The 13,938-nt window shown below is 36.7% G+C and overlaps 1 protein-coding gene across 4 annotated transcripts in view; it reads left to right on the top strand.

Moving 5' to 3' along the window:
* The window catches only part of AHI1 (Abelson helper integration site 1), an 84,823-nt gene that overhangs the window by 23,965 nt on the left and 46,920 nt on the right, over positions 1 to 13,938 (top strand). For all 4 annotated transcript variants that reach the window (XM_064413256.1, XM_064413259.1, XM_064413258.1 and 1 more), the window contains 5 exons: positions 22 to 125; positions 920 to 1,038; positions 3,674 to 3,804; positions 5,097 to 5,237; positions 7,162 to 7,364. In XM_064413256.1, the coding sequence (XP_064269326.1) occupies positions 22 to 125; positions 920 to 1,038; positions 3,674 to 3,804; positions 5,097 to 5,237; positions 7,162 to 7,364 (698 nt within the window). The remainder of the gene's footprint in view (positions 1 to 21; positions 126 to 919; positions 1,039 to 3,673; positions 3,805 to 5,096; positions 5,238 to 7,161; positions 7,365 to 13,938) is intronic.

Here is a 13,938-nt window from a genome sequence, read left to right as displayed (position 1 = left end):
TTATAAGACATTGTTTCTCAGGACACCACATGTTCTCAGGAGATAGTTCAGGACTGATAATAGTTTGGGATACACCTGTCAAAGGAAGTTCTCCACACCTTTTTCAACACTGGAAGGTCAATAAGGTAAACAGGTTTCTTAATGAGCATTGTAATTTTTATGTGACCTATTCCAAATCTAGAAATCTGATTTGAATTAATTTTTTTTTAATACATTACCTTTTGTTTAACTGCAGAGGTGTATTTTATTTAAAAATGGTATAGAAGAACTGATACAGTGTGCAGTGATTCACTGACTTAATTTTTTAAAATTGTTTTGTAACTTAATTGGGTTGGGCACTGCAACAGACTCCCCAGGCAAGTGATCACACCACCAAGCCTGAGAAAATTCAAGAAGTATTTGGACTCTCAAGGCACACGGTGTGATCCTTGGGGCTGTCCTGTATAGGGCCAGGAGTTCATCTTTGATGTTCATAGTGGGGGCCCTTGCAACTAAGGATTTTCTAGGAGTCTGTGATTCTGTATTTTTTTTTTTATTTATAAAACATGAAGATACTTGGAGTTTGATAGCACTGTTTTAACAGGTAAATGCTTTGTTCTCTAGAGACAAAAATAAAATGGACCAGAGGCTTTAAAAAACACATTTGTTCATACCTTAGAGCCCTAATGTTAAATCAGCATTTCCGTCATCAGCTTAATTTTTTTAGAAATTCAGTCACAACAAAATCTGCCTCGTGGTTTTAAAATGTTGATGTCTAGGACGTAATGCCTTAATACTGGAATGAACTTTTTCCTTAACCAAATAAAATGAATTGAGTAGAAAAATAGTGATGCAAGAGAAAAATGGGCAATAATGTGTCAAAATACGAGTTTTAAACCACAAAGTTATATAATTTTCTTTATTTTCCATCCTTCTGTAGGAAATAAAAGAAAATGATATTAAAGGAACACCAGTAAATCATTTGGAAGTGCATCCAAATGGAAGGCGTTTATTAATCCATGCCAAAGACAGTACCCTGAGAATTATGGATCTCAGAATGTTGGTATTTTTGGTGACAAATGTGTATTTCCTTTATGTTTTAAAATTTACATGGGGTAATAAATTCTGCAAAGGTATTAGTTGTGTAGCTGGGGAGAAAAAAGATGTCTTAATAATCAAGGATAGAAATGTTAGGGTTAGGAAATTATTTCAAAACACTGCTGTGTTACATTTTGGGTGATATTGAGTAAGTCTTTGGGTGATATTGAGTAAGTCTTTTAGAACAGAATATCTAAAATTTCCTAGATTACTTGGGAGCCTAAAGTGGCATGAAGAATACAATGTTAGTCTTCTAAAGATGCTACTCAGAGCTTTATACAGTTGGATTTTTAATGTCTCGATGGATGAAGATTTTACAACTTTTGTCAGCAACATGTTCTAGTGTTCATTTTCCCTCAAAATAAAAGACTTTTCTCTTCTTTTTAAACAGAATTAGCTATATTTCAATTTATGTGCATTCCCTCTTGTACTTTCAGTGGGTGGGAGTGAGCAGAGTCTCTCACCAATCGCTTACTTATATAAGATGCACCTGAACTCTATGTTCTGGAAAGTCACATTAAAGATATGAACAACTTTTCTAAAATGTTTAATCCTTAATTTTGCAGGTTTCTTTCCACCCCTCACCACACAGAAAATCCCTGGAAGTATTTAAAAATTGTGTAGATGTGGCCCTTAGGTATATTGTTTAGTAGTGGATGGGACAGTGCTGTGTTAACAGTTGGACTTAATGAGCTTGAAGGTCATTTTGAAACTAAGCAATTCTGTTATTGTAGTGGATTGAATGTTTGAACTAGCTGAGGACTTTACTGTATTATGGTGGACGTTTCTCTTTTTCTGTATATGATAAATTATAATGACCATGCTAGAGGCTGAACTATCCACTCAATCAAAGCATGAAATTGCTGAATTAAGAGAGAGAACCTGTAGTTTTTTAGGCAGTGTTCTGCTGTTGCTTCTCTTACTAAAATGTGCAGAGAGTTTTAGTTTGAGAGGGAAAGATGGGCAGGCATATTAATCTGTAAGAAAGGGTTTAATGTGGGGTGCAACTTCAAAATTATTTTAAGCAAATCTATCCATAGGAGGTACCATCTCCTGCAATCTCCCACACCTTTAGCTGTGTATTCCAAGCATTTCTTTTTTATCATTTCTAGAGATCTTGTGATGCGGGGTAAGTCAGATCAGTGAGCTGATCCAACTAAAAATTAGCCTACAAGTGCAAATGATTAATTTTCATTTTAATCAAATCTCTGATCAAATTTATCTGATAGCTGCCCAAACACTAGAGAAGAAATGAGGGAGAGCCTGGGAAAATAAGGGTGGAGAGGACACCACCAGGACTGCTACTTTGACCACAGCCCACAGTTACATTGACTTCTAAGTCTATCAATAAACCACAGGGTCAGATACCCAGCAGTGATAATTTTACACGTCAGCATTAACTGTTCATTCCCTGCATGAGAAAAGAGGGGGTGGAGGTCACAGATGAACACAATTCACTTTGATTGACAGCTGGTCGCTCTTAACTTTCCTCTTTCAACTTGCTTTTTTGATCTTTTGGATAATGCTGCTGTCCTGTCACTTAGGTATGTGATCAGGGATTTGGTTTTAGTTCAGCCCTCTCCTTAGAGTTTCATATGAAGGTTTGTTTTACATCTTGCAGGGCTCTTCTAATGACATCTCAGAGATACTATCTTTCTTATTCATACTGCTAAAACTCGTATTTGGGCTAATATGGACTTGCTGTGGGATCATCTAGGGTATATTTATTTGGAATATTGTTTAAAATAATTTTCCTGTAATATTAAATGCACTGCACTTCTCCCAGCATACCTCCATTGTTTTTGCAGTAACAAATATGAAATAATGCTGTCTTCTGTCCTTGAGGGCATGGTGGTCTATTGGTGTTCTTCTTGCCATGAGTTCTGCATTGTAGTACTGCTGCTGGGTTAGTGTCCATGTTGAACTTTGGTATCTTTTTCCAGGCTATGCCTCTTACAAGATGATATATCCTCTTTCCATCCTTTTGTGGATTCTCTCCTACTTGATGCTGACAGACTTTGGTAGTAGATCATTATTACTGTGCTGACCAATAGTGTTTCACTGAAAAAAGATTAGGATACTTAAGTTCAAAAATAATATTGAACACATTAATAGCAAATCAGCATTTATGTCTGAAATTTGTTGATCGTACTGCTGGTTTTCTGACCAAGGAGACATTAGTCTGAAGAGCTGAAGAGAGCTACTGGATAGGTTTAATCATTCAAGCTCAAGAACCATAATGAAAGCTTTTCTAACAGAGCTTGGTATAATAGTGCTAATTTCCCTGTTTTTTTGCAAAGCCCAGGATCAAGATAGTGCAAATTACTGCATCTCTATCTGTTGTCTAGATCTGAGGGTTTCCGTTTTCTTCTGAAAGACAAGGATGTACATTTTTATCTATACTGTCAGGTGCATTATGAAGGTTAAGGAAAATAAAGGGGAAATAAGTACTTCACTCTGCAAAAAGTGTGTGCTTGCATATCTATTTGGGATGCAAGGTGTACTGATTTTTCTGAGAAATAGAGGGGAAAGTGACACTTAAAAGGTTAAATTGTCTATCCTGAATATATCTTCTATATTTGCAAACTTTCTTTAGCTTGGCGGCAAAGAAATATGTAGGTGCCACAAATTACAGAGAAAAGATTCACAGCACCTTAACACCGTGTGGTACGTTCCTGTTTTCAGGAAGTGAAGATGGAAAGGCTTATGTTTGGAATCCAGAAACAGGTAACTAATTATTTTATGGGCTTAAGCCAAATTGTCAAAGCTGAGGGGGAAAGGATTTTTTGAGGTTTATTGAAACACTTTTGATATGGAATAAAACTTGGTAAGACATTCTTAAATCCTGAAGCTTTAGCTCCACCTTCTAAATAGCTGTTATTAATCTCTGAGATTTAATTCTCTAGAGGAAATTAATAGAGGTAACATTTGTAATATCCAGCATGACTGGAGCACCTGAGGCTCAGCTTTTTGTATACTGCAGCTCTTTACATGTGGTGAGGATCTTAAGATGGAATGCACAAAAAATGTTTTAAGTCAGGTAAGTTTTTCTGTTGTGTTGTTTACAGGCCCTTGTGCAGAACCACTTCATCTCTGTGGTGGGTGGTCAGAGACTGAATATTTTTTGTGTGTGGTATATAAGATTTCACTGTGAATTAGTCCACAGGCCAAGGAGTTTCAAAATAGCTACCAAAATATTTCAGAAAAAATGTGACAAAAATGTAGGGTAGAGTTTCTTGTACAGGAGGTAAAAGAGATGAAAATAAGAGCAGAAAGTATCAGAATACTGTTTTGGATTTGATGACATTATATTCTATCTGTAATTGTAATTTATATAGTATTTTAAAATAAAAAGGGTAAATATTTTGAAATTGGCAGATAACTAATAGTTCTGTTGTGAATTTCTTTCCGTGTTTCCGACTATGTTAGCTTGCATCTCTGCATCTACATAATATGCCTGAAAACTTTTTAAAAATTATAAAACTCAAAGGAAAGAGGAACTTTGTTATTAGTATGTTTTTATTGGATTTTGACTTCTGTTTACACACTATATTTGCATTTATAGTGCCATCAGCTGAAGACGTAATTTTATTTATATTTTTTAATAATTCTCTCCTCAACTTTCACTCCTGTTATCAGTGTTATATAGCTGAAATCCACAAGTAAGATGGCTATCTTTGTACAATGCAAGCACAAACAAATACTGTGGAACGCCACCTTTCCAGAACGTGCTTATCAGAACGAGAGAACTCATCTAACCTGGTGCATTCTCCTCTGGCATTTCCTGCAGCTATTGCAACAGCACTGACTTTTCTGACTTACTGAACAACTTAAAAGCATGCAATATTTCCTGTGTCTTATGCCAAAATACAACTTTTCAATCAGGAAATTGACTGAAGAATGTTTATTTACAGTGTCAAACATTGCAGTAATGCAAGATTTAACCAACTGTTATTGTGCTGTATTGAATATTTCAAATATTTTTCCATGGCATTAATACACTTACTTCACTTCTGCAGGAGATCAGGTGGCCATATATTCTGATCTCTCCTTCACATCTCCACTTCGTGATGTTGCCTTTCATCCACATGAACACATGGTGTCTTTTTGTGCCTTTGGTCAAAATCATCCAATACTTGTATACATTTATGATTATAAAGGTACAGTACAAATTTTCTTGATACTCACTTGTAAGTATTTTATTTTTAGAAGAAATTTGTTAGTATTTGTACTTCTTTTGAGAGGAAAAGAAAACAGTCATTTGATGATAATGCATATCTTTTTTTCTGGGAGATACCAAAACTGAATTGAACATGATCCTGCACTACCTGTTCTATGTGATGCTGCTTTAAGCAAGGGTTTTGGCCTAGCCAAAATCACCAGAGGTCACTCAATTTTTTTTGTGTTTCATACTGTGTGATTTTTGCAGCACTTTATCATATATAGGCAGCATTATACAAAAGCCCTTTTTGCAATATCAGGATAGATTATGGATCCAGAAAATACAATTATTTGGAAGACTGATTACTAGCTTAATTAGAATATGAGTAGTTTGTGCCAGTTATGTTACAAAATAATGTTGAGGAGCTGTATAGAAATGAATGAGAGTGTATAGACTTATGAGAAATAGCTGTTATAGCTGTGATGTCATTATTTCAGAGATATGCTCATTCCCCATGTTATATTAAAGAGAAGATAGTAATAAATGCTAAATTGGAATTTTTGGTATACAAAGTATAGTTCAGATTGTCCTTCGCAGGCTTTTATTGATAGTTGTGTTCAATTAAGAATATTTGCATCTAGAGAGTTAATGTGTTAATTATTAATTTTAATATTTAATATATTAAAATATGCATTTTTTCCCCAGTAATTAATATGCAGTAATTTTTTGGTATGAATTATGTTTGCAGGGGACATAGATCTGTAAAGCTAATCCTGTCTTTATACAGTGGCTTTTTAAGTAACATGTAGTAGTAGGATTACTCATATAAAATCTCAGTGTAGGTTATTTGTTGAATTGGTTGACTTTTATGGGAACATTAAGTGGAATGACTTTGTCATTAATATTCAGTGCTATACTCAATTAAGTAGGATATTGGTATTTTAAAAAACAATGAAATTTTTTGGGGTGAAGGGTTTCTTCAGATTTTTTTGATGAACAGACCGTGAATCTTAAAAAACTTAATGTAGTATTTTGAAATATATATATATATATATATATGTGCATACACATTTAGAGACCGTACAGCACAGTCTTAGTTATTTGTGTCTTCTGACTGCTTAACTGCTGACAGTAAGGCTTTGCATAGGTTGTGGTCTTTTTTTGTATTGTTGGTAACTATCTTTGTGTTCCTTTTTAGTTAAAAGCACTCTTTTTGCTTTCAGAAAATAGTCATACTGCCACAGTGTTGAAAGAGTTAATAGTACAGTAATACTAATTTTAGTCTCTGACTAAAATACTAATTTTTAAGACTCTGACAGCATGTGTTTTAGATATACCAACAGTTTCATTAATATAATGGGCAGAATGTCCATAAAGAATTCTTTCAACATTTACTGGCTTGAGACCATAGTACAAAAAATTGCAAAAGTCAACTTGTCAGTCAGTGTGTCCTGTGCCTGTCTGTCAACTTATGAAATATTACTCAGGCATCATAAACTCACTTGAACTAGGCTGGAAACAATGTGAAATGTCACCAACTTGAACTCAGTGCAGGCTTTACATCTTTATTGCCTTTGAAAAATTCCTTTCTCTTCCCACTCTTTCCCCCCACCCAATGCCATATTTCTGTATGAGGAACATTATTGTTTATAAGCAATACAAAAATACCAGTTCTGTATGAGAGATTACTAAACACAGATAACTGAAGTGAGATATTGTGATCAGAAGAGTTAGGGGGAAAATGGGGTAGTAAGGGGAAAATTTCATGTCACTTTCAGGTTTTCTCTATAGCACTGTTGGTACAGTTTTTGATGGTATTTGACTGAAGACATGGCTGGCAAAATGGCTGTGATCTTTCAATTTTTTTTTCCCATGGCAATGTAAGGCTTCACCTGAGACATTAATATTGGTTATTTCTACAGTTGCTCAACAGGAAGCTGAACTCGTAAGAGATCTCAGTTCATCACTTACCACAGCTGCACCAAGAGGGCCACACTTCATTAGCAGTTTTTCTGAAATTCCTGTACAAAAAAACTCAGTGATGTCTCCAGCAGATCAGTTTGTCAGTGCTGCAAGAGCCTCAATGAGAATGCAGAAGGTGAAACAAAAACTTGATTCTGTTATGGTAAGTCAAATTTAATTAATGTCAGAAGTATGTAGTCTTTCCATATTCTGGAACTGGTATACCTAAAAAAACACACATGTGTTGTCATGGCATCTGGTCTCTAGAAGTGAATACATCTCTCACACTAATGCAGGTGTAAATAGCTCTTAAGAAAAGAACAATCATAAAAAACTTAATTCCATTTTTCAAGTACTGATGACACGGGATTTTTTTTTTTGTGCTAGTACCCATTGCTCTTTGTCCATTTATGTGAAATCAGGGATCCATAGATCATTATGGTGGAGATAAAAACTTAAAAACTGTATGTGGCATACATGCTAGGTGTTTTAGGGAGCTGCAGGGCAGGGAGGAGAGTATGTCCTGTGCTGGGCACAGCTGTTTAAAGCGAGCTCATTGAAGGGCAGTGTGGACCCACTGCACAACTGAAACTGGAACCAAACAGGATATGGCATCTCTGAGAAAACAAACTTAAGAAATGTCAGAATCTGCTAGAGACAGGAAACACCACAGCAGAGGAGAAATGCAAAGGAAAACGTGTCAGGGGGCACAAGTAAAAATACAGGAGGAGGGATGCGAGGAGTCATGTAAAATGAGGAGATGTAAAAGAAGACACAGAAGGAGGCAGGAAGATGATGCAAGAGACAAAACAACACAGAAATAACAGAGGGAAAGAACAGAATAGGCTTGAAGGGAAAGACGGGAGATACACAAGGACATGCAAAAGAAAACATAGATGATGGTACATCTCTGAACGTGTTGCAAACAATGGACTAATCCATGCTGGAAAGGTACAGTCCCAAAGGATGTTGTCTGGTGGAGGATCCATACTAAAGCAGTTGAAAAGAGCGAGAAAAAAAGAGTCAAAAAGAGCAAGTACTATGCACTCGTCTTACTCTACTGCCCCACCCTTCCATTGCCTTTCCAAAGGGACTGAGTGTTATGTAATGGCAAAATCAAGGAGTCTGGGGATTAGAAAGGAGAAAAAAGAGGTGCCTGAAGTGGAGACAAAGAGGGATGAAAAGTGTTTTCTTTGGTTGGGTGTTTTAACTATTTGTCTTGTTTCTCAATACTCAAATTGGTAATTAAAGCTTTTGTAATTGGCAATAAATTTAATTAAGTTAAATTCCCCAACTTGAGACAATTTTGCATGCAACAAGGATGCAGAATGTTCCTGAATAGCACTGTGAAGTTATAATTAATTTTCACAATGACATTAACCACATTTTAGTTTGCATTTGCTGTTTTTCATTTTGAAGTACTTTTGATTGCATGTAGTTTTTTTTAATGTAATTTTAGGTTTTGTCTGCATTAATAAGTAGTGAATCACAAAAGAAACAGATGAGTAGATGAAAGTGGTTGTTGCTGGGGTTGCTGTAACTACTGTCATCATGCTTTAGGGGTTTCACTTTGGATTAGATTTAGTCTGGTTCCTTGGCTTTGGCATCCCCATTAGGCCTGAACTTTGAAACTGTCTGGAGGAAAGCTGTGCCACAGACCTTCACACAAACCACAGATTTCTGAACTGTGAACTCCCAGTGAACCCCTTCATGAAACACCACATGGTAGCTCTCATGGATAACAGTGGTATGCTGCTTCTACCTTCCAATTACATGTGGCCTGACACAAGGAAACAAACCTTGTTTCTACTTTCTGCTCATTCTGTTTTGCTCACCTACAAAGTGAGTGCTGGTGTTGTCAAGTTGTTTATCAGAGAAAGGCACAACATGGATAGAATGGAGCATGTAGCCTTATGTCTGGGACAAGTATTCCAGGAAGATACTCCAGGATAAATTTTTACTGTTCTGGATGTCTGGCCATATGAAGAAAGAGATGGGGTAGAGAATTTATGAAGGCCTTTATCATTGCATCTATATACTCCCTGATGAACCAGTGCTTCTGGACTGTGGAAGACAAACCTGTAGATGCTTTAGCAGAAGCATCTACAGGTTCCATGTTACTGTGTGACTAGATCAAATAGATAAGCCTACAACTGTGTTTGAAAGAATAACTTTCAGCTACTGGAGTTTTGTAACCCTAAATTTACATTGACTAGTTTGGGATGAGTAAGTCCACTGTGAACAGAAGAATGATCAGTGTTTTTGACAGCATCCTCCAAGCCCTCTACTGATGTGGGAGATGTCAAAAAGTTCATCGGAGTCTTCTCCCTATGTGAGTTTCCAAACAGTACAGGATGGTGGTTGAAAGAATGCACATCCAGTTTGATATCTGTCACATAGCAGTAGTGATTATAAACACTGAGAGCACTTCCTTGCAGGACTTTATGAACCACTGGAATATGGGGGAGGAGATTTCTTTGAAAGGAGTCTTGATGCTACTCTTTTCAGTGATCCAACATGAGACTCAGGGGACAGTGGTAAATACATTTCAAGCAGGCATGGGATAATTTTTTGCGTCTGGCTGCAGTACTGCTTGCCTGATTTATCACATTTTGGACAGCCCAAGAGTAAAATGTACAACATTAAAATTGCTACTAATTTGTAATTGGGAATTAGTTTTTAATGTGTGTGCAATTCCCTTTCTCATATGAAAAATGACACGTGTATGTAAGTGGAAGGCTTATTAGAATGCACACTCAGATGAATGGTTTGCTAAAGTGTTTGTCAAAGTAGAACTCTTAAAAGTTGCCACTCAGTCACATGTGTGAGAATGTGTTAATATTTCTGGGAGCAGACAAGCGAAATGGAGAAAGTCGACTTTAGGAAACCACATGTAGGGTGGCTTGCTGCCCTGTGGTCGAGTTGGAGCATTAAAAATCCAGATGAGAACACAGGTGTTACCTTATATGTATTTCACAGACCTATGGAATATGTTGAATTGGAAGGAGCCCCCAGAGATCAAGTCCCGCTCCTGGCACTGCACAGCACCAGCCTTGAGTCACACCATGTGCCCGAGGTGTTCAAACACTTCTTGAACTCTGTCAGGCTGGTGCTGTGACCACTTCCTTGGGGAGCCTGTTCCAGTGCCCAACCACTCTCTGAGTGAAAAACTTTTCCTGATAATTCAACCTAAACTTCCCCTGACACAACTTCAGGCCATTCCCTTGGGCCCTGTCACTGGTCACCACAGAGTGCAGTGTCTGCCCCTTCTCTTCCGCTCATGAGGAAGCTGTAACTGCACTGAGGTCTCCCCTCAGTCTCCCCTTCTCAGGCTGAATAGACCAAGTGACCTCAGCCACTCCTGACGCAGCTTCTCCTCCCAGCCCTTCACCATCTCTGTTTCTGTTCTTTGGACACTCTCTAATAATTTAATGTCTTTCTTACGTTGTGGCACCCGAAACTGCACAAGGCACTCAAGGTGAGGCAGCCCCAGTGAAGAGTAATCCTGGTCTTTGGGTCATGTTTGCATGCCCTTGTCACAGACACATAGGAAATGCCATGTTGGGACAGGCATAGTGGCAGCATACCTTGTAGACCTGGCCTACGGTCACACCTGGAGTCATGTTTTATGAGACAAAGGTGCTGAAACACACAAGCAGCAAATCTGCCAAGGTGGGAGGCTCTGGTTTTAACATGTGTCAACTTAACAGCATGGCTACTGGACTTAAAACTAACTTTAAAGTGTAGAGTTTAGAGTTCTGTGACTTAGATACAGGATTGGAAAATGTGATGTCAATATATTAAAGTTTGGGTTAGGCTAGGTAGAGAATACTTTGATCCTGTATAAGCTTGGGTTCTTTGTCTTATGACCCATGCTCCCTTTCCAGGTCCTGTTAGAACCAATAATTTTTTTTGTTTGTTTTTCTTCTTTTTGCCTGAACATGAACCTTAACAAATTATAGATAGATTAAGCTTCTTCTCTTCTGCAGCAGTGCCATTCTTAACCCAGAAATTAGACCCAGGAGTTGGCTATTGTGCTAAAGCTTTAGCAATTCACAAAAGCTAAGATCTTTTGATACAAAAGGTAAAAATTAATTTTTGTATGAAACCAGAATGCAGAATTAGCTTCTGTACCACATAGAGAAATTACAGAGTAGTGAATCTTGGAAGCAGTTATTATTTATCTCTACCTCAAGAAACTAATACTAATGTGTGGTTCTGTTAATGGAGGTTTCTGATAGGAAAACATTTAATTCATCTCTGGCTCTTGGAAGTGCTCACAAGAGTTTTTCATTCAATTACTATTTATGTTTTTTTTTTTTTAATTTCCCTTCCATCTAGCAGTAAAAAACCAGTTTAAAACTATCCCTAACAAGGGCATGATATATGTTGTGTAGGGAGGGAGAGAAGAGCTTTCTTTGAAGATGTAGTATTCTAGATCTGAAATTTGGTTTTTCAATGTCTGACCCCTTTGTAGCCCTTACAAATAGCATCTGTAAATACTCTAGTACTAGTCTTGGAATCAATTACATGTTGGCTGCTTTATCTCTCAAGATATGCTTTTGCCACCTTGTCAAGTCTTAGACCATTCTATTTTTTGTCTCATGCAATTCACTTTTAATGTGAAAACCAGTTTCACTGAAAGTGTGTATTTGCATAATTTGCACAGAGCTGCCCTAACACAGAAAAGAAAATGCAAATAATATTTTTTTAAGACTGGCAAAAATTATGTAGGTATCTTTATTGTGATGGAAACAATAAGAATGTTTTAACTCTTAGTTTTACTCAATTCACAGTAGTAGTAAACTCTGTCCTTGATAAAGCTGTGGTTTGTGCATGAAGAAAGCAGAGTCTCTTGTGAAAAATAAGTAAATTCATGGTTGGCTCTCTTAGCCAACTTTGCTTATTGTTGTAATGGTATTTAGCAATGATTTCCCACAACAGGCATTAAAAAAAAAAAAAAAAGTAATTTTGTTTTGTGAATAGTCTTATGTCTGCCTGTTGTAGGAGCATTAATTATTTTTCACAGAATAGTTTACTTCACCTGGAAGCAGTTGTGCTGGAATCATAATTCCTCACTTATTGGCTGACTGCTTCCCATTTCTGTTACAACGTTGTGCCTTTTTTCCCTCCTTGGGCCTCTCAGAGATTTAAATAATACATAAGAGCTAGTGGCAGAAAGGTCATTAAAACTCTGGTTTTGTCTCTGCTTTGGATGGGCAGTCTTTTATAGCTCACCTGAATTCATCTTCACTACCATCAAGGGGAGGAATGAATCACTTCCTGTAAGCCTACTTAAAACTTAATTTGTAATATATTTTATTAAAAAGGTTTTCATCTTGTTTTTAAGACCTTGAACAGGAAGGAAGTATTTTAATGGAAATTAGACTGCATTTTAGAACAGGTGATTTTCTTAAATCCTCGAGACTGCACATTCAGTCCTCTCTTCTGTGTGTCTTGTTGCATTTGATTTCAAAGTGTGTTATTTGGCATGTATTGTGAGAGTGTTTGCATAATACAGCAGGAAAATAAAGAGAAGTGAATTAAGTGTTGTACAGGAATAACTTACACAGAGTTCCACATCCCTTATATAATTTGTTCCAGGACCAGAATCAAGACAAGCTTAGCTTCATAATTCTTTCCAGGATGAGGTAGGGAAGCATCTATTAAGTGTTAGTTTTCAATAGTTTGTTCTGTCCTGTTTAGCTTGATTTCCGAAGGCCAGTATATTCAACCTGTCTTCATTTCCTGGTGTTATCTGAAATGTAATTTTTGATAGCAAATTTGAAAGAGACTTCCATTAAAGTATTTGACTGGAAAGCCTCTGTTTGTCTTGTGGTGTAGTGTGCACTTAGCAAGAAATTCATGCAAAGGGGAGATCTCATTTATCTAGGGAAAAAGGCTCTCCCTAGAGTTTACAGTAGATTAAAGAAGAAATGAAACACTGGGAAGCTGAGATCAAAACATTTGCAGAACAGATTATTTTTTCTGTGTTTGAGTGTAAATATGTAAGCTGATGGCTTTTCACCATTCTTTTGTATCAGAGAAAACTTTATATTATTGAAGCTTACTTGCTTGCATATGTAAATGTAAGGAAAGCAGATTGATTTATTGTTGCAGTTGTTCAGAAAAACAGGCCTCCATTCTGATTACATTTCCCAGCTACTGTTTACTAGCATTCATTTAAATTTGTACACTGTAGTAAAATCTAGTAGGTTTCATGCTTTTTTAAAATTATGTTCAATGATTAATCTGATTTTCTGTCTTACTTTTCTTTCTGTCAGCTTTGGAGTATAGTCATTACAATTGTGCACTTTTGCTGCAAGATTCCTTGTTAGTCAAAGATAATATTTGCTGTAAACTTTCCATATTAGAATTAAATCCATATTCCTGCACAAAAACCAGACACATTAAGATGAAGGTCAGGTGTAGTGGTGCAGAGCAGTTGGTGGCAGATACCCTCTGGCCCAGTCAAGTAATTCAACACACATTTTTATGCTTTATTACCTGCATTTCAGTACACCTGCCAATACCCAAATATTGAATTGAATAATATTTATTGAATTGCAGAAATTAGAGTTCTATAAAATATTTCACTTTTGAGATAGGAGACAATCACCGATTCACTTTGGTTGAACTTTCTTTAAACAGAATTTACCAGCCAGTAGTTTGAAAATTTGCAAAATATCACTGGCCCATCACTGAAGTTTAAAGTTCTCATCTAGAGTTTACTGGGG

Source organism: Passer domesticus, chromosome 3 (assembly GCF_036417665.1).
Source record: "Passer domesticus isolate bPasDom1 chromosome 3, bPasDom1.hap1, whole genome shotgun sequence".
Classification (NCBI taxonomy): domain Eukaryota; kingdom Metazoa; phylum Chordata; class Aves; order Passeriformes; family Passeridae; genus Passer; species Passer domesticus.
Note: the sequence above shows the minus strand (reverse complement) of the source record. Positions and strands in the feature narration are given on the sequence as shown.